The 23,790-nt window shown below is 43.3% G+C and overlaps 1 protein-coding gene across 3 annotated transcripts in view; it reads right to left on the bottom strand.

Moving 5' to 3' along the window:
* Positions 1-23,790, bottom strand: part of aatkb (apoptosis-associated tyrosine kinase b) — a 48,514-nt gene that overhangs the window by 9,076 nt on the left and 15,648 nt on the right. Inside the window, exons 2-9 of one of the 3 annotated variants that reach the window (XM_030078271.1) lie at positions 14,046-14,179; positions 8,472-8,613; positions 5,098-5,177; positions 4,158-4,276; positions 3,484-3,571; positions 1,223-1,356; positions 560-644; positions 159-280 (exon numbers count right to left, since the gene is read on the bottom strand). In XM_030078271.1, the coding sequence (XP_029934131.1) occupies positions 159-280; positions 560-644; positions 1,223-1,356; positions 3,484-3,571; positions 4,158-4,276; positions 5,098-5,177; positions 8,472-8,613; positions 14,046-14,179 (904 nt within the window). Of the gene's footprint in view, positions 1-158; positions 281-559; positions 645-1,222; positions 1,357-3,483; positions 3,572-4,157; positions 4,277-5,097; positions 5,178-5,342; positions 5,682-8,471; positions 8,614-14,045; positions 14,180-23,790 lie in introns of those variants that run through there. The other 2 variants (XM_030078272.1, XM_030078273.1) reach the window with 2 other exon arrangements.

The raw sequence follows: 23,790 nt of genomic DNA, 5'->3' as shown, positions 1-23,790 counted from the left end.
GCACAGACACATGGATGTGGTTAAAATGCCGTGTCCCTTTTAAGAGTACAGTACTAATGGATCAGTAAATGTGTATGCCAGTGTGTATGAGTGTGTGTGTGTGTGTGTGTGTGTGTCTGAGTGTGTGTGTCTGAGTGTGTGTGAGCATGTTGATGTACCAGATGTTGCTCTGTTGGGTCTGATCAGCCATTAGCAGGTTGCCATGTACTTCATCAACGAGCTCTGGAGCTATCCAGCGCAGCGGCACATACATCTGATCTGATGTCACATAATAGTCATCCTGATGGGCGGGGTGGATAAGTTGTTTACAGATGGGAGGACAAAGAGAACTTTGATACTGGGTATGGTTTTAATTAGATGATATCACAGTAGCACAGAAAAAACAAACCATTTTAGCATTTTATTCTGGCTCAGTAATTACCTTCTTATCATTGCAAACTATTTTAGTTTTGCTTTTTTCCTATTCATCCAAATTTTAAAAAGCAAATTATTTGCTGATACAAAGGTTCATTTCAGGAAAGGTGGGAAAAAAAAAAGGTGTGTTTGTGTCTTGATTTACCTTGTACTTTGAGTGGGATAGGCCATAGTCTCCTAGTTTCACTGAGACGTCAGCAGTCAACAAGCAATTCCTCAGAGCCAGGTCACTGGTAGAGGGGGAGTTGGGGAGGGGCAGCAATGGCAGGGTGGAGAACAGCTGTTACACTTCATCATTATTTATAACCATATTAAGCTAAACTAGTGCACAGAGGCTCATATTTCTTGAGACACAGTGGTATTTGCAATGCACTGCATACAAACAACATTGACCAACAGTAAGACATAATTGTTACTCTTTCTTGCATTGTTCAATTGTGCTATTGCTGAAAACATACATACACACACAATATATATCAAGACAGCTAAAAGGCAACCACTGTCCCTGAAGAGGGTTGCTGCACACGAGGATGAGGCTTATGTTGCTCTGGAGATTAGCGGTCACCCCCTGCAACAAAATCACTGATGCTGGAGTCTATAAGGAGCACTCAGGCAGCACCAGGATATTGTTCCAGGAAGCAACCAGGAAGCAAAAGGCAGGTCATACTAATCACAGCTGCTGGATGTGTGTCTGTGCTTCACACATTAAGCACTGTGTTTTCAAAATGTCATTTAATTCTGACGTTTCTGATATTTAGTAATAGCAACTGTTGGGCATGAGTGTGTATGTGGAATGCTGTGTTTGTACCTGTGTGTGAAGTTGTGTTTGTGCAGGTGTAAGAGTCCTGCTGCGATGTCACAGGCCATCCTTTGGAGAATCAAAGGCTCTGGAGTCATGGTTTCAGCGCTCCTGCAGCTTCGTAGATAACCCTTCACATCCCCCTGGACACAGCAAGCAAAGCAGAGAGGTTAGAGCAACAATACAATAATAAAAAAAAAAAAGAAGAAAATGACCAAGGTCAGCATTGTAGAAAAAGTGTAAAGCCAGCAGAGCCAGAACAGGTCAACTGTAATTCTATTGTACAGACTGTAGGTGTCCATGTCTATAGCTCTGGTACTCAGAAAAAAGTCAGAATTTCCTCCTTCTGCACATTACATCCTCTGGCCACTGGAGCGCACTCTTGTCATTGAACTTTGTAGAGGAACATTGGACTGAATCAGTAGTTGGATGGCTGGAGAGGCCAGACATTAGACAGTGAATTTGATGGCCACGGTTTAAACAATTGTCAAGAGACAAACTTTTTGGACAACAGTCTATTTGGGAACACCCTGTAAATACCATCCACCCACCATGCTACCAAACTTTCCTGTCTTCGTGACAAGCATGTAATTTATTGTGACAAGTGGTAGCCTAAAGTAAACCTACATTTGTTTATACAAAATAAAAGTCTCTTCAACAAGTTATTTAGTCTCATATTCAGTGTTAAGGTTTTGTTTTCCCCTAGAACAAATGAAAAAAATCCCACTTGTTTCCAGTGCTTAACAACTTGTGTCCAGAATTTGTCTGAATCAATTGTTATTTTCTTAATACTAGAGGGCTGATCTGGTTTATTCTGCATTGTTTCAGTGTATTTAGAGCTGTTTCCACAAGAACTCATGAAAAAAGTGAAACTGCTTTGGAAACAATTGGGATTATGTCTTCCAACTGCAGGTTTTTTCACTTGTTTTGCAAACACTGAATATAGGACTAATTTACTTGTTAAGAGAGGGATGTTTTTTGCAGAGTAGCTTGTGCAGTTTAAATGATAGATTATTTTTTATTTAGGCCTGTTCTTGACTCTGTGCAACATCAAACAATACTTTCAAACTAAAGGGAAAATATCTTCTTTGAAATTCTCCATGTCAGATAGTATATTGTTATCATCCTATGCTTGCTAGTTTTACATGTCAAACTAGAAACTGAAAGTCCTCTGTTGTACCATCTGACTGTCAGAGTGACTTATACTCGCTATGTCAGAGCTAAAAACCAGACCCTTAATCCTTCACACCGACTTCTCATCTCGTATGCAGATCAGATTAAGACTAATTACACAAATTCTCTAGAAATTGTAAATGAGTTGCTCATTTCATCTTCCTGGATCATAACATTCAGTGCTGTCTGGTTGCCAGCAGAATTACTGCGTGCTATTTAACACAGTGGTGACAGTCACGTGGTCAAAGAATATGAGCTAGATCCCTGCCTCATTATGAAGCCTGGCCAGCTTTACTGCTCCAGGTATATTCGGCTAGTTGTCCACACCTCTCTGACATCACATACATTTAAAATGGTGGTGTGATTGTAAATATTGCTGTGAACAAAATTTATTGGGTCAGTTACATCCAATTTTCCTAATTAGGCACATTGGACTGAAACAAGAGGTGAATTAGTACAGTAGATGTAAGGTGGCAGGAAGCCAGTCTTCCTTCTTTGTCATCACAAATGTATTCTCTTGAATAAAATGAAGTAATCAGTCTTGTGTTGCCTGATGGCTGTTGATATTAGATTTTAAGCCGTAATTGCGACCGATACAAATTCAGTGTGATGTACTGGTACCTTTGAGTTTGCCTGCCAAATATTTGCAGCTGCTGCCAAGACCCATTTCATGGGCCAAAATAATACACTAGATATTAGATAGCATAGTTGTCAGGGCGTTTTATGTATCAAATACGATGCAGCACAGCCTTCTATAACTTGCGTACTTTAAACAAAAACAGCAAAGGCCAAAATAATATATATATATATATATATATATACAAATTTCTATAGTCTACATATAACATAGATATTTTCCAGGATTTTAATGTACCAAATAAATTACAACCAGATAGAGAAACACTGAAATAAAGCAAAAGGCTTTCTGTAAAGTTTTTAAAAGTTTTAAAATGTTTTAAATGCCTCACTTAAAAAAAAGCTAACCCAGAAATGGTGCTTGGTATGTATTAGCTTTGGATGTTCCCCTTCTTTTTTAGAAATCCCATTACATGTAATCCTTTTTTCCCACCCCTGGTTTGTGGTGCAACATTACCCACCAGTGGACAAAACTCCATCACCAGCAGGTAGGGAGTAACCTCAGTGCATTGGGCCAAACACTGAAGTAGCGCGGGGTGCTGCAGGGTACTGGAGACCAGCGTGGGACGATTGTGAAAGGGAATGGGAGGAGGGCCAAGAAGAGTAGAGTGGAGCAAAAAAAAAAAAAAAAAAAAAAAAGGAGTGAGTCTTGACATACACAGCATCAACCACACAAAATTACCTACACATGTAAAGCCAAATTGTGAAAATCTGTATACTTATTTCAATGACTAAAAAAACCCCATGCACTGATTTCAGTGAGTTCAGGCCAGTAGATATTAAACTGACTGTTTATCCAGCTGCAGTATTGGTGACATCACCTGGTAATGACCAGCAGGTGGAGAAAAATTCAATAACACAATGTAATACTAGAAAGATGAGAATGGTGATTTGACAGTGTTAGATGTGGATGGGTGGATGTTATAGGTTTTTAAAAAAGTTTGAAATAGCTGAGTGACAAAGCAAGGATGAAAAAGATAGGTTAACTCTTGTGATGTGTTGTAATGTTGACCTTACATGCTTTGGCAATGTCTGACGTTTCATATCAGGCGAATAAAGCACTTTGAAACTCAAACTGAAATTGAAATAGAGAGTGAAACGCTGAGTTTTCAAGACATCAGAGGGAATTTTTTACCGGTAAGGTTTTCCCTCCTCCAGGAAGTGCATCTGGTCCTGGACACTGGCACTGGCCTTCAGTTCTTTGACCACGACTTGCGTGGTACTGAGACCCGCATTCACCTCCCCCAGCAGAACCTGAAACAGTACCAAGAGAGACATATAGGAAGACAGACACATAGAAATGGAAACACACACACATACACAAAAACCCATGTGCATGAGCATGGTTAGTGGAGCGAGGCACACAGACATCGACATTTATGAGAGGGGAGACACACACAGCCACGTATTCAGAGGAAAAACAGACGTAATGCAGACATGCAGCAGTTCAGTGAAAGACACAAGAATGCAGGAACAAATGTTGAAGGTATTGCACAAAAAATGCATGCAGTCCCAGACAAAGACACAGACAAGCAGATGGACATACCCAGTCAAGGTACACAAGAGTGAAAAAGGCGTGTGTTCATGAGTGGATGAGTTTGAGAGGGAGGGGGAAAACAGACAAAGAAGCAGAGAAGGAGAGAACGAGAGAGAGAGAGAATGACAACAATATGTTATCTTGGTGAAACAGCAAGATACCACACCACACAGTGCTGCCCGCACAATATGAGGCCTGCAGTGGAAGACTGCTGCTTTGAAAAGTGCAGCAGCATACAATTTTTTTTCTCTAGGGCTTTCCGGAGAAGTCTATCATTCCCGGGAGAAGCTGACTTCAAAGGCGTGAGGATCAGGCCGGTATTACACAGACACACACATCCCAGGTAATGCAGCATGTCGGCCATTTTAACCAGCTCCATTCTAAACACGCCTGTGATCCCAGCAAAGACTAATAGCCATGACCTGAGCCTCACTGACGCCATATTTCATCTACCTTGCATACTCATGTAGAATTAGGGACATCGGGAATCCAACAGGAATACCACTTGAGAAGATTGAGGTGTTAGACATGGGCTCACCTTCCCAAACCAGCCATTGCCAATCTCCTTTAGGTAGAGAAGACTGTGGCGGCCGAGGTCTGTTGATTTCAGCAGTTGGACTGGAGGAGAGGGAGAGAGAGAAAAAAAACATGTTAGTGTTGAGGGCATCATGTTGAGAATTCCTCTGGTATTACACCCGTAATAGTGTCTTACTGCTTTCCTTTCACACTGAGAATCACTTCAAAGTCTGAGATATTTAGCATCAGCAACAAAAGAAAACACACCTCATCCATGTCCTTACGTGGCACCTATAGAATCCATCCTCGGACCATTCGATTGACATTAATCCTGCCCAAAATTAGATATCCTTACATGCCAATGGACGTTACCCATGGTCCCAAACTAAACTGAACAAACTCCGCTCTGAAGTTTCTTTCTATATTAAGCAGTCTCTGGCACCGATCTGTCTGTCTGGCTCCGTCCTCCAACTCCCCAATGCATATCACTGTCAGCATCCACTGATGACCTGTGTCTTCCCCCCACTGCTGAACACACTCGACCGCCCGCTCTCAGTCCCAGCTCAGCCAAACGAAACAGGACTGACGGCAACATCACCGCTCTACCCTTCCTCCTCTCCTCGCTCCTCTCCATCTCTCTCTCCAACATCCTTTGCCCTCTCTCTCTCTTTCTCTCTGTCTCTCTCCCCCACGATGACACTTACATTCTAGGCGTAGAGGCGGACAGACAGCGCTTTGTTGCGCTGCCGCCCCCCTCCAGACTGCCACACAGTCCAGTCACTGTGTGGAGGCCATATTGGACACCCCTGTCTCCTACCCCAGACTAGTCATTCCTTCGGCCCGCTCACGCACTCATGGGCTCTCAGCAGAATCACAGCCATTGTTTAGCTGGTACGGCTGCATGGCACCAGTTAGGACCAGTTAGTACACACACACTGAGGCTATTATGCACAAGCTCCATGACATAGGAGCGAACTGAATTGTGACAGCAACAAACAATGGTTCCTACCTACACCATTATGTTTTCTCGCTTATCCTTGGGTATTTAGAGGGGTGACAAAAAAGATAATAGATGATGCATGATGAAAACAAATTAAGTTAATTCCATGTAAATGTATTCCAGTACTTGTATTTATTGCTTTCTTTTGATCTTTTTTTCAAATGCCAAATGTGACAAACTGAAAATAATCCGACTAGCGTAGTAAATTCTCAGATTTCTTTACAGCCAGTGCACTAACTCAATTTCCATTTGACAGCACTGTCTGGCCTTCCTAAGCCGTGTGCTCTTGAGCATCTATCTGAAGAACGTGTCTAGCTAAATGGCTGGTGGGCAGGAAGTCTTTAGTGAGGCACACAGCGGCTAAATCACTCAGAGCCAAATGGAATTCCCATTATCTTCTTTCAGTCCAGTGCATTTGGTCCAGTCTCTGGTGAGGTACTGGGCTATAGTGCCGTCCTTGGAAAATCCCCCAAATTCAATTGTGACATTTACCCATGGCTGCGCACCTCCAATTGAAATAGAGGCAGGGCCAGGATTTAGAGGCTGCCGTGTTTAATTGACAGTGTTATTTTGTTCAGCAAATTTGTGAAAGTGTGATTTTGCTTGCTAGAGGTGTTGGGAATATTTGCGTTGGCGGGGATGGGATTTCAATGTGTGTACACCCTCACATATGTGTGTGAGTACATGAACATACTGGCGGCACGTCTATTTGCTCTGATATATATATATATATGGATGTATGAGTGTGTGTATGGCGTTTCACACATCTCTGTGAGTGCAGTGAGTGGGTGTGAGCTCCATTACTCTTTGCTGTGCAGCCTGCAGCACAGAGCAGCTGCATCAGGGTGGGTCTTAGGGACCTGGTGGTGGACTGAGCCAAGTACTTACAGTATGGGTGTCTCATTAGGGAACTCCACCTAATATCCACATACTCCACTCTCCATCAATAACCCCAGTGCACAGCAGGGGGAAAGAAGAGGGGGATAGGAGGATATTGGCTGAAGGCAATGAGACTTACTCACAGCTCCTAACTACTTCAGCTTCCATCTACCTCACTTCTCAGGAATCATTAGAGATTGAAAAGCAGGAAAAGAAGGCAAAGCCCCTCCACAAATCTCAGTGAATACCAGCCATGAAACATAAGAAAGATAACGGGGAAGGTATATAGAGATTTTCAAGGATACATGGGAAGATAAACACATTTCTTCCACTTTAGTTTAAGTCCTTAAAAAACAAGTTCCTCTGGTGATGTCACAGGGTGAGGCCCTTCTGAAGCACGCAGTAACAGACTCCTGACCCCTGCCACTAATGCAATACCATATGGTTTCTGTTATTCACTGAAGAGGAGGCACATGTTAAGGTCTCATCTTTTATCCAACTCTGAGCAGTATGCCCCGTTTTTTCACATTGCAATTGGACCCACTGCCTCTCTGACTAGTTTGGGTCACACCTTATACCATAAACCATCAAATGAACTTTCAATTCCACTTCTGTTTGAGCTTTGATGCTTACTACAGCGGAACATATTGTTGGGACAGATTAGCCTCCAAACAACCTGAGTAGGCATGACCTATTAAGTCCAACCACACTCCAATGTCATAAGTTTATCAGGATGAATCTACCACTATCAGCCCCATATGCATCAATGCACAACGGTGACCATTGTCATACAGAACCAGATAAAGAGAGGGAAGGGGACATGGTGAAAGAGGGATATTCTCATCAGGGTTTGGCGTTCTTGCATGCTTCACATACCAAGAAGCAGTAGTGTAGGCTGGCCGCCTGGACATTATTATGCAACAGGCAGATGTTTGTGGGAGAGAGTCGGGGTGAAAGACAGAGTAAGAGAGAGAGTTGAAGAGCACAGAGTTCATTCTGTAGGGACACAGCATCGTAGCTCAGGGTAGCGGGGACTGTGGGATAGGTGGAGGCCCAGCCAGCCGAGGCCAGTGTTAGGGCGTTGGTCACTCACTCTGGGGACAGATTCTGACTCAGGCCAGACATACAGTCTTCCTCGCTCTTACATTACTCTCACACCCTAGAAAAGTACTCACATTTGTAAATCTTTGGCACGCTTACAACGTTCTTGCAAGGTTTGCATCACTGTTGGAGATGAAAGACTAAAGACGTAAATTACAAAGCACTGACAAAACCATCAAAATCAATATCATGCTTGGATATTCCTTGGCCACCTACAGTATTTTACCTTTGACATCATTTTATATTTCATCGCCTTCGAAAAGCAAAGTGAAACCTTAAAGCTATTTAAAGGCAGCCTGGAGATTTCAAAGACTTTTCCGGAATCAAAAACACTGCCGATGTAGGTGGAGGGGTCAAGTTTAAACCAAACATACCTATAATGAACTTTGTTTGAACTGAATGGAGTGGCAACTCACCTGATCGTGCGGGTTGTTTGGCCACTGGTAAGGAGACCTCGGTGAGGGGCAGGATGTAGACCTCCGGGCCATTCTGGGAGGCCGGTGACGCCAGCGTGGACAGATCCGCATGGTACTCCTCCCCGTCCACATTCTCAAACTCCTGGACCACAGATGCACAAGTACACACAAAGACTGAATGTCATCTAAATGAAGCTTGGCAGACCAAACCAGACAACAAAGAACAAACAGGTTGCTTGCACTGACCAATAGAGGTAACGCTGGTCTTGCTTTCATTTAAGGTCATGAGAAAGCCAAAGTGAAAAACATGGTCGAAATCACAGAAAACAGGTTATTTTTATGAAGTTACAGCTGTAGCCATTTAAACATTCATTCCCAAATCTGCCACAAGAAGCATTGTAGAAAACAATATCCAGTTCCAGTAACCAGTTCAGCAACATAGTGATGGTTTTCACTTGCTCTGCTATAATTTGAATGATGTTTGACTGTATCTATATTCGTAGTGTACATATAAAGACATAAAAAAATGGTCCCAGCAAACATAATATTGATAATACTGTTGCTTAGCTCTTGGCGACTTCAGAGAATTTCACAAGGCGGAACCGGAGTGAGCTGAGGCAATCTGCCCTGGCCTACTTCAACATCTCCCTGAGTTGCTGTGGGACTGATGAAGCAGGACACGGTAAACACAGCAAATCTGGTTTCTCCAAACAATATTAGCACTAAGATTATCTTCATCCCAGAGTTTTCAACAAAGATGGACATTTTTAAACCCAAGATGCTTTCTAGAAATCAGTACAACAAAGATAATAATAAAAAAAAAAAAAAAAAAAAAAAAAGGAAAAGCCTGGGATGAAGATTTGGGGAGAATTCATGTTCATTGCTCCACTCACAAAAAATATTTTTCGAGCATTTGTGAATGAAAATGACATATTCAACCATGAAAGTGTGCACAAAACTTACAGAAATGCTCAGTTATTAAAAATCAAGAACAGTTTCAGTGTAAATTTAGCCTTGATTAGCTGGGAAAAAGAATCCCAATCCACCTGTAAACAGGAAATAAGACTTTTGACTTCATTTACTGCACCCTCACGTCTTGATCCAGCTCTGCAATGCATAGGCCCCATATGGCCAAGAACAGCAAAGTGATCAATAGGTCTTTGCAACACTTAGAGCCAAAGAGGCATTAGTGTCTGCACCAGAGTGCATGATTGCCAGATTGATTGACCTTAAGTCACTGATAATAGAGATCTTCCATTATAATACGGCTATCAGGGTTGCTTGATTTGTTTTTTTTTTTGTATCACAGCAACATGCACTAAAAGCAATAAGATACTCAAGGTCATGCTTTACACATAATCTAGTACTTACAATGCCTCTTAGCTGTTATAAAATCTCTGTAAAGCATGGCTGCTAGAGTGTTGTAATGAGGCCTGGGCTCGATGAGGAGAGGCCGCTTAAAAGATCCCTTATGCCTGGTGAATGTAGCGACACATTGCAGGATGAAGAGATAGAAGAGGGGAGGGAGTTGGCTGAATCCTAAGACCGGATGTCAGGATAAAGCTCTCTTAGTTGGGAGCCGTGGAGCAATGGGGTCCCAACGATGGAAAAATGTGACCCGCTGTAGCCCTCTGCAACACCCACTCACATAAGCACTCACACAAAAACACGCACATGCGCACACACATTAAAAACACAAACACCTCCATCTCTCGTTTCATCCTGTCCCCCTAGAATTCACGCGTGCACACACGTATACACAGTACGCTCATGCATGTGCATCGCGCGGCCACATACACACACACACACATACAAACACACCCTCCCTCCGCCTCAGATCCACATCTTCACACGGCCCTGTGCGCCCTCCCATTTAACATGTGTTTTCACTCTCCACATCAGCGCAGGACCAACGACACAGACCTCTCACACATACTGTCACATGCACAAGCACACACACACACACACACACACACACACACACACAAGCTACGCCAGCATTTACAGAGCATGCAAAGACACAAAAATAATCTTGCACATACCATACATTCTGCAGTAAGTGCTATGAAAACATGCAGCGGTCTCTCACACACCAGAAGGGTAAATGCATTAAAATATTCAGATACTGCGCTTTTCAAACGCCGAAAGGCTACTAAAAATATACATTCACATGAATTGGCAGCATAAATAAATTACAGAAAGCCATGTTCCTTCTTATACCGTTCAACAGACTTAAGAAAAATATTTCCATTTTGTTATTTGCATTCTTCTTTAAAGTGCCTCTTCCCTGAAACTATATAGCAATATAACGCATTGACTTCCACCACTGGTAAAATAAACAGCCCAAGCCTCTGCATTTAAAATAATCCATACATTTAGCACCACGACCCCACATCATCACCAGCTACCTTACCTCGCCTCAGAGTCCACTGGTGAGGATGACATGTTGCCAGTTCAAAGGGAAGAGTCTCAAATGCCTGGGGCTCAAACTGTGCCCTCTGCCCTGGTTTCAGCATCTCAACCTCTGCAGACCCCCTCCCTCTTTCTCTCTCTCTCTCTCTCTCTCTCTCTCTCTCTCTCTCTCCCTCTTTTTCGCAAGCCCACTTACACACACACACACACACACACAATAACACCCCACGGTGGTGATGGAAAGGGGGGGCAAGCTGGTTTGATGGGAGCAAGGCAGCAGCAGGTTGGCGGTGCCAGGCAGAGTGCCCATAGCAAAGCCATAGTTCTGCAGAGAGAGTCTCATTGTTGAGCGGAGGGAGGAGGAAGAGCTTTGTAGCTGACCACTGACTGTCCCCGGGACTGTCGGGGATGGAGGGATGGAGGGGGAGAAAGACGGATGGAGAGGGAGAGAGAGGGAGAGAGAGAAGGGAGGGAGGGGAGGAAGAGGGAGGAGCGCTATCTCCCAGTTCCAGGCCAGCCTCTCCTGTGGTCTTCTCATGTGGGAGAGAGTCAAAGTGAGAGAGAGAGAGAGAGAGAGAGAGAGAGAGAGAGAGAGAGAGATGAGGGGGGACTGAACAAATGAGAGAAATCGAGCCCCCACAAAAATGTGAGGCAGAAAAAAAAGTAGTGGGAGGGAAGGGTTTTTTTCACATTCTATACTCATGACATCACTCTCCCCTTCTTTCTCCCTCTTCCTCTCTCACTCTTTCTCAAAAGCCAGAGAACATCTGCAGGGCAGTCCCCTTCCCCACTGAACCAAGAGCACACGCACACACACACATACATACACACACACACACGCACACATTTGTATCACTATGCTTGCAAGAACCTGCAGTTGACTACATTCTTTCCCTGATCCCTAACCATGACCTTAACCCTCAAATCTACGTGCCTAAGCTTGACCTTAATGCGAGTCCTAAATCTTAATCTTAGTATTAATGCTTATATAGCCCTTAATTTTAGCTCTTAACCCCTTAAGAGGCATTCTTGTCCCCCTTACATTTCCCCTTAAGTAGCTTCACCTAAGTAATTATTTCCAGCGATTCATATTGAGCGTAATAGTCTAACCCAGGACACCATTTCTTTATGGCTGCAGCATTACATCAAAAGGAAAAAATCTGCATGTCTTGTGCATCCTTTTATACACTTTTCCATGTAATTCAGCAGGACATATTTGGTATCCTTGGAAACCTTGACATCTTATCTAGTATTTAGGACAATGTACTGTGGGATTGAGCAAAGCCTGTCCGCGCAACGTGCATTTGTCATGACGGATCCACCGGATTTGGAGGATTTTTTTCATCTTGCTATCCTTGGGAGGACATTTGGTCCTCAGATGTGTAGAAATACAGGAAAACACACACATGCATGCACACACATACACACACACACATACACAGTGCTCCTCTCTTTTAATAATCTCTTTTAGTTTTTTTTTTTTTTTTTTTTTTTTCCTGAAATCCCCTCTTCCTGCTCTGGGAGAGGCTGTGTCTAATTCCAGATGGGGCCCCGAGGCCGGATGCACTGTGGGCTCTGGGGTATGCCCTTCCTCACGCCCTCGCACCCCCCAACCCACCCAAACCCCCCAACCCCCTCCCACCCTGGCCCCATTCTCGGACACACCCTGACAGGACCGAGTTGGGTGGTCTGAGTTCACCAAAGACATGAACCAGTCATACAGTACATCAGTGATAATGTACAGTAAATTAAATGCCACTGGATGCACACAGGATAACGACGACATGAGATGCACGCTTATACACACATACACATGCAAATGTCAAGCAGCCACAGCAGAGCCTCATAGCAAAATGGTGTTCATTCCTCTATGTATTGTGTTTCTTCAAACAGATTCAGCTTATATGGAGAGGAAATGAAAAATGAAGAGAAAGGGAGGGTGCAGAGATAGAAGAGGGAGTTTTACCAGAGGCAAACCGAAAGTGTCTGATTGTTAATACGAGAAAAGTCACTCAACAGGCTTAATCGCGTGGCTTCGACTCCTCCTCTGAAATTTTCCTCGCAGTGTTGCGGCGGCACAAGCGCCTCGGTGAAATTCTCTGAAGTGACTTGAATTATGTTAACAGCTTACACACTGTTGCGGCATAAATTAATAATAAAAGTCATATTCTTTTGGCAGTTTCACGTGTTGTGCAGGAATATTAACCAGGAGCTAAACTGCAGTTGAAGGAGACAAAAGAAAGAAAGAAAAGAAAAAAAAAACGCATTCCGGTATCAAACACTGTTTTGTGCACTAACAAGAAGTTATCATCAATGTCACCTTTAATAAGCTGAAAAGTGGAGCTGAATCGTGCAAAAACACACGCACAAGCATTCACATCTACCCACTTGCATAAACTGAGTGCAGACTGCAGATAGACTCTGACACAGATAAATGAGAAAGGGAGGGAGACAGAGATAGAGGGCAGCATACACACACAGACATACAGACATATATTCCAGCAGTTTCACAGTGATGTGCACAGTATCATTCCTCCCACATATGCGCGCGCACACACACACATACGCACACTCACACACACATGCACACACTATCTTCCTTGTTCGCTGTCCTATTTTCTCCGGTGCCATGACCCATTTCTAGGGTGCTGTTCAGAAACGGGGCCTGCACACTCCACTCAGCACGGTGAGTTGATGACAGGGGCAAGACGGCTCTGAAAAAGCTGCAGGCCTCCCACTGCTCTACAAAAACAGCCTCTTCCACCTTTGTCTGCTCTTCCGCCTACTTCCCATCAACATTTCACAAAGTATGAGTGGCTGAAGTCCTGGCGCACTGAATATAATAGACATGCAATGAGAGGCTGTGGGGAAATTTCCATGTTCAGGCCATTTGCAGTAACGCTCCTGGGCAAAGAGATATCGAGCACCTATTACTATGCATGAATCCATCAAAAGTTGATATGACTTAATGAGTGTGTATGTGTGTGTGTGTGTGTCTGCATGTGTAGCTGTAGAGGTGTGCTTGTGTATACGTGTGGGTGCTGAAGTGCATCAGTCTGTCTTTTTGGCCTCGCACTTCTCATATTTTAAGTGCAAGCCGAGCACCAGGGGATGTGATTCTCTGCACATCTGAGTGTGTTTGTCCACAAGCAGGAGGCCCACCTTGAAGCCGATTTTGCCCTTCTTGCAGCAGAGGCAGGCCAGCATGAGGAAGACGAAGGTGAAGAGGCCCGAGAAGGAGATAGCCACCACAGCCAGGGACGACGACCACGACAGCTCACTCAGCGGAGCGCCATCTGCAGGACACAGCAAGCGTTACAATTACAGACACAACAACTGTGTGGCCAAGTTTAACCGCCTTGATCTCTAATTTCCCCTCAAATTTACCATAAGTGGCTTTTTTATGTGTACAACAACACTGGTTGACGTTTTTCATTGAAACCTCATCACGCCTTAGCCATTCGTTTTATGGCTGCACAATTACATCAGACAAAAAGTATCTAGTATCATTTTGTACACATGTCTTTGTAATTCAGCAGGGCATACTTGGTGTCGCCAGAAACCTTGCGATCTCCACTGGAATTTAAAATAAAGTTCTGTGGGTTTGGACGAAGCTCAGCTGTACAACAATAACAAAACCACCCATGGGTGCGGTACAGTTGAGGAGGTTGAAGATACACATGTATAGCACTCATCTGTATATATTCAAGTATAATGTATCAAAACACAGTGTGATTGAATTCATATCATAAGTGTGAGTCAAAGCGCACAAAGGCCAAAGGGTGAATGTGTTTTTACATGAATGATTCACCAGAACTAAATTGGCTTTTCCGTCACTTCATCTGTAATGTAATACAACCCATAAACAGCACCTGATTGCTTTGTCGGCAGAAATTATCCTCTTAATCTCACACTTCTGTTTAGATGCATTTACATGTCTGATTTATTTCTTGGCTTTGTGGTGCGGCTCAGAATCAAATGCTGTGATTCATAGCCCTGGAGGATTCATATGGCGTTGAACCACATTACGCCTCTGCACTGAAAACTATGCTGAAATTCATTTGTTGATTTATCACCTTTGGCTGGCAACACAGACAAGAAAGACATATATTTATGCATTCAAAATTGGATTTTCCATTAAAAAAAAAAAGCCCCCAAGTATGCCATGAAACAGCATTTTGAAGGAGAATAAATATTTTTGCTGTTACATGAGTAAAAGGAACATTTTTGCATAATACAAAGTCAGGAGGGAGGAGGAGGGCAAACACGGGTCTCCTCCTTGTTTCATTACTACAGTGCAATATCCTAGAGACAGATGCTACTAGTCTACCAATCCCTGTTTGACGTGTTAACCCTTTATGATCCTTGGCATGCAGTCAGTTACAACGACAGTATTCACAAAGTGGACACTAATGTTGTGTATTTGTGATGTTATGAAAGAACTCCACAGGCACAGCATACACCAAGCATGAGATTTAAAATGTAAACACCAGAGCAACAGAGCAGCTACGCATCAATGTACACATCAATACATGCTGCATTGCTGAATGCAGGTGTTGAACAGATGAATATCGAATGAATGCCTACCAAACATCTTCTGAAAAGCAAGCACTTTGTCCCTGAACATGTAGTTGCACCATAAATTATACCCAAAAGGGCACTTTGGCGGTAATTTTGCCCTTCCTATAGGTGTTAAATGCATTGGTTTGAATTGCTATGAACACTCTGCAGAAAACAAGGCAAAGCAAAGCACAAATGTAATTATGATACAATATTGATGATGTTTATTTACGAATATTCACCCCAGTTCTGCCTCTTAAGTCCAGCTGCAGAAATTTCTCTGTTGTGGTGTTTTCTCCCAGCTCTATTCTCACTCTATTACGTTCAGTCCCTCCTCCGTTCTGTATCAGGAAAAGCAATTTTCAAACTTTGGTGTTTCAAATTATCTTGGATGTGAGCTGCATGCATATTGTCCAATCTCGTCAATAATAATATCTTGTGTCTCATTTTGGGGTTTCTGAGCAGGGAGCGATTTATTTTTCATCCTGTGACGGGTTCAGAAATGCAATGGTTACCACGGAAACAGATTGGACAGACAGCCATGCAGGATTGCCTTCAGCTGTAAATCTCTCACGCTGATCCGTGCCAACAACAGTGCCACCCCCAGCACCAAACACACTCACACACGCGCACGCTCACACACACGCCCGTGCACATGCACATGCACATGCACCGAGAGTCCCTTCTGTTGCCAGTTTGCGCTGATCCTCTGTAAGCTCGTACGACTGGCTCTCGGCGAGTATCAGGCTCTTAGGATAATTGGGCAGAGAGAGAACACTGTCATTTAGGAGGCAGGCTGGCAGAATGTAGAAAGAGAACTGAAAAAAATCATGCAAAATTAACAATTAAATGCTGGATTAGCTTGCCATCTCAGAAAAAGGCGCTTTTTGGAACACAGGGTCCTAGTCTGCATTTTATATCACTGGAATGGAACCGAACCGAGTGAATTTTCCTAAAGCCTCCATTGAAGTACAATGTAGCACCACAGCAAACAGAGGCGCAGGGAACCCTGGAAAGACCTATCTTGCTAAATCAGTCGATAATCCTTTAGCACTCAAAAATGCCATGCAAGAGGGCCTTATAAGATCCAGATTTAATTACATTTTATTTGGCAAGGGGGCCGTCACAGAGAGCAGAGACTGTATTCCCCCCCTATTGAACCTTTAAACTCCCTCTCCTCCTCCTGTTCATATAAATCCCAGACCCAGTAGCACTAGCAGGAGCATGTGACTGGGAATATATCTCTCCATTAATATTTGAGGGACGCATTTAGCTCCATGTGCCATCATAATGAAAACAATGCATTTAAGCCAGGCTAATACACTTGCTCATTAAAGGTCCATTCCAACTAATTGTTCCTAGTATGCCAGGGCAGGAGAGTGAGCCAGTTTTATTAATGCGATGCTTTTGGAGTAAGGTAGAAAGCGAGTGAAGGAGAAAGAGAGAGGAGAGAGAAAGAATTAATAACCAATCTTGTATGTGTGCTTTCTCCAGGGAAGTGCCTGAGAGAAGTAGGTGGATGAAGAAAGCCTAGTGCAGCACTTAAGTTGGCTAACTTGCATTAAGAGAAGAGAAGAGAAGAGAAAAAAAAACAGGGTTAAATGTGGCTCGCAAAACATGTATAAGTAACATGTTGTTCTATCTGGCACCAGTTAAAATCGGTGAAAAGGGGTGAATCAGCGATCAATTAATTAAAGTAGCATGCAGCATGCCCCCCCAACACACACGCACACACACACACACACACACACACACACACACAACACAGACACGTACACAGACACAAATACTCCCTTGCAGAGTTTTTTTTTCCCCCAGCCGCGTGAAATCAATAGCAATGACTGCTCATCTTAATGAAGCCGAGTGGTGCGAAAGGAGAATCTCCCTCTCGTTAGCTGTAATGAGCCCAAATCCAAAGAGACAAATGTCTCCTGCACAAAGGTCATGCAGGCCCTCAAGAGACCCTCTTTAACGGCACTAAACAACACAGACACAACACTGAATTCGCTGTGAAAAAGTCAGACGAGTGAACTGAGATATTTTCTAGCTGAGCTGCTGCATTTTACTCTGCTCAGCACTGCACCGGTCTGTAAAATCTGCCTCATCTGCCTCTAACTGAGCAGCCACTCAGAGGTGGTAGCCATTTTTAGCCTCCTGAGGCAGAGAGCTGAAGCACATCCTGATGACTAAATGATGAAAAGGGAGCGAGTGTGGAGGAGAAGAGGGGAGAGAAGAAAGGATCTGGTCGGGGGGAGCTGGAGACGAGAGAGCACCCAAAGCCGTGTGCTCTGCAGCTCCTTCTGTAGCTCCTCGGCACTCAACGCAGAAACTCCGCTAGCAAAAGAGCCGCACTGGCGCTCGCTCAAATCTGGCTGAGAGCAGACAGAAGCAGAAACTGCAGTGTGGTGTGTTTTAAGGTGGACTGTTAGGCAAAGACTGAGTCTCTCCGATGCCTCATGTGCTCCCTTTGCAGAGTGAGGCAACTGCTTTTTGTTGTTTTTTTGCAGCTTAATGAGCTACCAATCAGCCTCCCATATCCATTTGCATAGCAGGAGCTCATCTCTGAATTATGATTGACAGCTCTGACATGCTGTTGTGGGATTCCAGATTTCAAGTCCTGTTAAAAGTTAAGTGTTGATTGCTCGCCAGAGAGCACACTCAACTCAACACACAACCACAGTCTTTAAATTCTGTGCTGGCAGATCAGAGATGGTTTGATCGATTGGGAAGCTGTTCAGATTCATTCTTAAGCACTGAGGTAATGGCTTTGTAACAGTAAACTAAGATGATGTGAACTGTCTCGAGCCAATCACAGCAAGTTTTTGATCCCTGTAGAATTATTCACAGTTTTACAACTGTTGTCATCTCCATTTAACAACCTTGTCAAAGCAAACGTAGTGCCACTGCAGCAAAACCTCATCACTGTCATCTCATTAAAGTCATCTCATTTTTTGCTATGTGTGCACTAAAACCCCTCCAAAATGAATTATAGAGTGATATCACATGCTGAAGATGATTAGATAAATTTAATGAACAATCTCATGAAAATACAGTTTGTTCAGGGTGCAAGGGCATCTCCTCCATTGACTTGGCGTTATGTGTTTTAAAGAAAAGTGCACAAGCGTCCCTTATAGGATGGTTTGTTTCGATGTCTGCACTTCACAGCAAATAAGACTCCAGCACTGGTTACTATGGTTGCAGTGGGGGTTGCACTCAAAGCTTGAGTCTGACCTACATCGTGTAGTATTTTTCCCACCCGTTTCAGAGCAAAATAAAATGGATCCAAACTTAGGTGTGAAACTGATTAAATATATCAACAGCAGGACAGTACAGGTGTGAGTCACTGCACCGCTGCGACAAGGCATGTCAGATAGGCAGGAGATGTGAGTGCACTTGGCAGCATGTATATTTAGGTTAGAGGTTAAGGCAGGAGGACTGTGCTGACAGCATCTGAGTCTAGACTCTTATCAAGGCCCTGTCAGCACAATAATCTGGCGATCAGCCTCGATCTGTAGCAGCACTAACTCTGTGGCTTGCGAACTCCTAAAAAAAACATGCTGTACCAATAAAAAAAAATTTTTTTCATGCGTGGCCACAGCTGTGTTTAGCATGATTCCTTTAAGACGACTGATTCCCAGCCTAATTTCAGAGCTGTCACTTATTGGTGGCTTGTTATTGCCAGGCCTGCTCAGTTTCGATAAGCTGGCTGGCCATTTACAGCAAAGGATGCCTAGTTTTATCCCTCAGCTGCGACCCAGAGGGGCACCAACTCATCTGTCCAACGGCACCAGGCACTGCCAGGCCACTCAGTGTCAGGAAGGTGCCAGGCTAGTTACAAATCTGGCCTGGCTTCCTCCCGCCGCCTGCCACCCATATCCAGCTGAGGGGGAGCAGCATGTGGTAGAGCCAGGTGACTGCTGACACCCTTCACCCATCAGCAGGCCTGGGTTACTTGTCCCTGTCACGACTAAATCATCCAAAGCTCAGCGGAGAGAAAGGTGAAAGCACCTGCAGGGCTGGAAATGGGCCAAAAAACCCTTTTGACTTACTGGACACAATTAAGGATGAGAGAGGGGGAGGCCGGAAGTGAATGGGAATCATTCCAGATTGCTGTTCCACTTGATTTTGGTTGATGTTCACCAGTCAATAAAAGCCGTTTTGTAAGCAAAGTCTACTAATGACCCCTTGCTGGTTGCTCAGTCTTATATGCCAGCAATTGTTTTGTAAAAGTAAGTGGACCATTTTTCAAATGTTCAGTTTGGAGTGAAAATCTTCAGATGCCACTTGTGATTATGTGAGAAAAACAGGAGAAAAGGAAGCAACAGCAAATGCCACAAAAAGAAAAGAGGAAGACTCTGAACTCTGAGGATAAGGAAAATTAGTGGATCAGTCCAGTTGGGAAGCAATGGGATATATTTTCACACTAAAAAGCTACATAAGGCTCCAATCAGATTGATTAAATAGTATATCTGCGCCAGATTATCCAAAAAATTGCTAATCATCATGCCTTTCCAAGATGTATTTTGAATGTAATCTGAAAATCTTTTTTCAGTTTGGTACAGTGCTGATTACATGCAGCACTGTACCATAGTGCTGCACTGTACCGTACCTATATACTTTTTCAAAGCTTTCTATCCAACCCTGTTTGTGTGTTGGGGTCTACTGCATGTTTATTACATAATTCATCACTCCATTCTCTAGCTGGGAGCAACTTGAGTGAAATGGTCTGTGATTATGAAGCCCTGGGAGCAGAGAAGTAAAGGCTGGGCCCCCTGCTGGATTCCCACAGAGAGACAGGGTTTTCCTCTACTGGTACACACACACACACACACACACACACTCACACACACTCACACAGATATACACACTGATGTTTTAGATATGAACATGGAAAGAAGAGGATCAGAATACAAAGAGCATTCTATGTGAGATGCAAATGTGACCTACAGCATCTGGTAAAGGCCACAGTCCCACGCATACATCAAGCCAGGGACAGCAGAGCATGCTCACACTGTTATAATGATGCATTCAGTGTTCATGCATCGGTGTAAATTGATGGTTTCATTTCAAAACACTCCATACCCATCTGAAAAATAAGCGTTACCTGAAACACCTTGCTCAAAATTTCAAAAACACTCCACGCTGAAAACATGTCATTTCGTTTGCAAGAAACTTAACGTGTGTTAACTTCACTTGGCGGACGTTCAGTTTTGGAATGTGACTCCACAAATGTGATTGCATGCAGCCATGCCCCAAACCTCAAAGCTCATAGTATTAGGCTAAATCCCTTTGTAAATATGCATGTAATCATTGCCAAATGTGCACATGGTCACATCTAAAGTGACGTGTATTGCTCTAAAATTTCTTATCACTCTTGTATGTTGTATCAGGATGAGAAGAAGTGAGTTACGCCAGTCATGCTAATGCTCAGAGTCGGGTATCATTTCATCCAGTGCAGTCGGGAGAGTGATGCGTGTGCCCTACAGACCTTGTAGAGCCATAGCAACTGACAGACAAGGAAAAAAGGCGTGAGCAAACTGCTGAGACATGCTTTATACCCTCACGGCATATGTGTGTTCTAACATTTCTATCCTGATGAGAACCTGTTTGAGTTACTGACATTTTAAGAATATAAAGGTGAAGGTTAGGATTAGAGTTAGTGGTTAAGGAATGTATATAATTAATCCAATGTCCGCACAAGTACTGTATGGCATGCTTGGGTCTGTGTATATGTGGCATGCCAAGTCAGTGACAGAGACAGAGCTTCTCTGCTCAGAGCCAGGAGGGCCACTATATCAGAACTGCTGGCTCTGTTAAAATAAATCATTGCTCCCCCTCACTCCTCCGCTACCCAGGAGCGCTACTGCTGACACCATGCTTCCATCAGACACGGAGAGACGGACTGAGGCAGAATAAAAAAAGGAAGTCTGATCAGCTGAAAGGAAAAGAAAAAAAAACAGGAAAAGTAGAAGACATTGATGGTGACAGAGTGAAAACAGACACAGGGAAAAGGGAGGAGGGTGCGGAGGATGAGGGGAGTTGGAGGAGGGAGGGTTCGAGATGGTTAAATAGGCCCATATGGGCCAAACACATGTGAACTGCATGGGGCTGATGGCCTGGCCACACGATAACAATCTGTCTAAGGGGACGAATAGAAACCCAAGCTGCCATGCATCTGCCAGTGCACACTAAACAGTTCAATAATCCTGTTTCTGTTTTTATTCTGAATATTTTTGAACTGAATATCTACAGTATGTGGATGGATGGATGGATGGGTGGATAGATAGATAGCATGATGTCGTATATGCCGGAATAACATAGTATAGGCTGACATAGCATAGTATAGCATATAGTATAGTATAGAGTAATACAGTATAGTATACAGTAGTATAGTACAGCATAGCATAGTATAGTACAGTGTACAGTACTGCATGGTCTACTATAGAATAGTATAGTATAGCATAACATGGTATAGTTTAGCATTCCATAGGATAGTGTTGCATATTTAGTGTGGTATATTATAGTGTACAGTACAGTATAGGACAGTATAGTATAATATTGCATACTGGAGTGTAGTATAGTTTAATATAGTCTAGCATAGTACCGTAGTGTAGCATTAGTAGTAGTATAGCATGGCAGAGCATCGTGTAGTATAGTATATAGCACATGATAGCATATTAGAGCATAGTATATAGCATTGAAAGGTATAGTATAGTATAGAATAGTATAGTATAGTATAGTATAGTACAGTAGCAAATTTTTATATGGCAAGTCTTCATAGTTCAATAAACCTCTCAACCACTTCTGGTCATACTGTGTAGCTTTTCGCTGATATGCATATCTTGTCTTATATGTAGGTATAAATATTTGAATTCATATATATTGCACACATATATTTAGAATGATATGCATCACGTTGCAGGTGTTTCACAAGACTGAACAAAACAACATGCAGTTTTGGTTCGTCATCAGTGATATGAATGTAAACATGACCAAATGGTAGCAAAGCTGTAACGGCTGCCTGGGCTTCTGACTCAGGAACCGGCCGGGGAACAAAAATCAACTGGTTTCCATGGTGACTGCTTCCCCCAATCCCATTCAGACTAATTCAAATGCCCTCCTAATGCTCACGGATGCTGTGCCAATGCAAAAAAAAAAAAAAAAAACAACTTGCCTCTGCCACCGGTGGGGACAATGCACCTTCCAAACATTCATAAATAAAACCTCCGGTCTTATGTTTTTGGCTATTCTAGGAACACGAGACAAAAAGCAAAATAATTCTTAAAGGAAACCCGACAATACTGTTAAAAACAACTACTGGTGATGTACCTTGGCTCTCTGGGCCAATTTGTTGCTTGGTGGTGGATTTTTTTATTCCTATGGACAACTGGCCAAATTGGTGCTAGATCAAGATACTTCCAGCACAGTTACTGTACAAAAGATGCCATGATATTAGAATCAAATGGCAAGGACCTTTTTTTGTGGATTTATCATTTTGCACCAGTATTCAACACACATACAGTGAAAAATCCATCACTGAAGAGGCAGAAATATCAGGTTGTCCACAGACAGTAGCCTCAAATTACCAGATGCAATGCCGCTACACGGATTGTGAGGATAAGGTGCGACTCTCACTTTTTCTCGCCTGGAAAAACTCTCGCTGTCTTGCCCTTCCTCTGTTACCACTGTCACTATCTCCACCTCCACATATAAGCCACAGCTGGATGCGACAAGTTCACACCTGCACCCCATGGACTGTCACTCTGGGAAATGCACGAAACCACCAGCTGAGGTGCCGCAGTTTGAGACAAAGTGGGCGAACCAAAAAAGTAAGTGCCAACACTTGATGACAAAATAACCCCCAGGATGCTCTGAACATCACAATTTTGTGTCTTGAGGATGGACCACTGTTGCCGAAGTTGCATGAACACGCTTTGCTCAAACCCACAGCGCTTTTTTTTTTTTTTTTTTTTTTTTTTTTTTGTTATGATCGGCTCAAAGGCCACAACAAAAAAAAGGGAGAAAGCTGGATTTGTAGGAAGAAGGCAAGGGGATGGTCTCAGGGCAGGCAGGCTTAAATAGGCTTCTGGGACATTAGCCAAGTGTTCCCAGTTACCACTTGGCCCCTCAGCTCCACCCCTCCCAGGACCGGCAACTCAACACACCCACACAGGACCAAAGGCAAGACACTGGAGGCGTAACATATTCTAACGGAGATCCAAAGATTTCCAAATACATCCAGCTGAATTACAGGGAAATGTCTATAAAATGATGCATAAGACTCTAGATAGTTTCTCTAGATAGTTTCATTTAATGCTTGCAGCCATAAAACAATGACATTTCGGGA

The sequence above is a fragment of the Myripristis murdjan genome, chromosome 19, assembly GCF_902150065.1.
Source record: "Myripristis murdjan chromosome 19, fMyrMur1.1, whole genome shotgun sequence".
NCBI lineage: Eukaryota > Metazoa > Chordata > Actinopteri > Holocentriformes > Holocentridae > Myripristis > Myripristis murdjan.
This window is presented reverse-complemented; position numbering and strand designations above follow the sequence as displayed.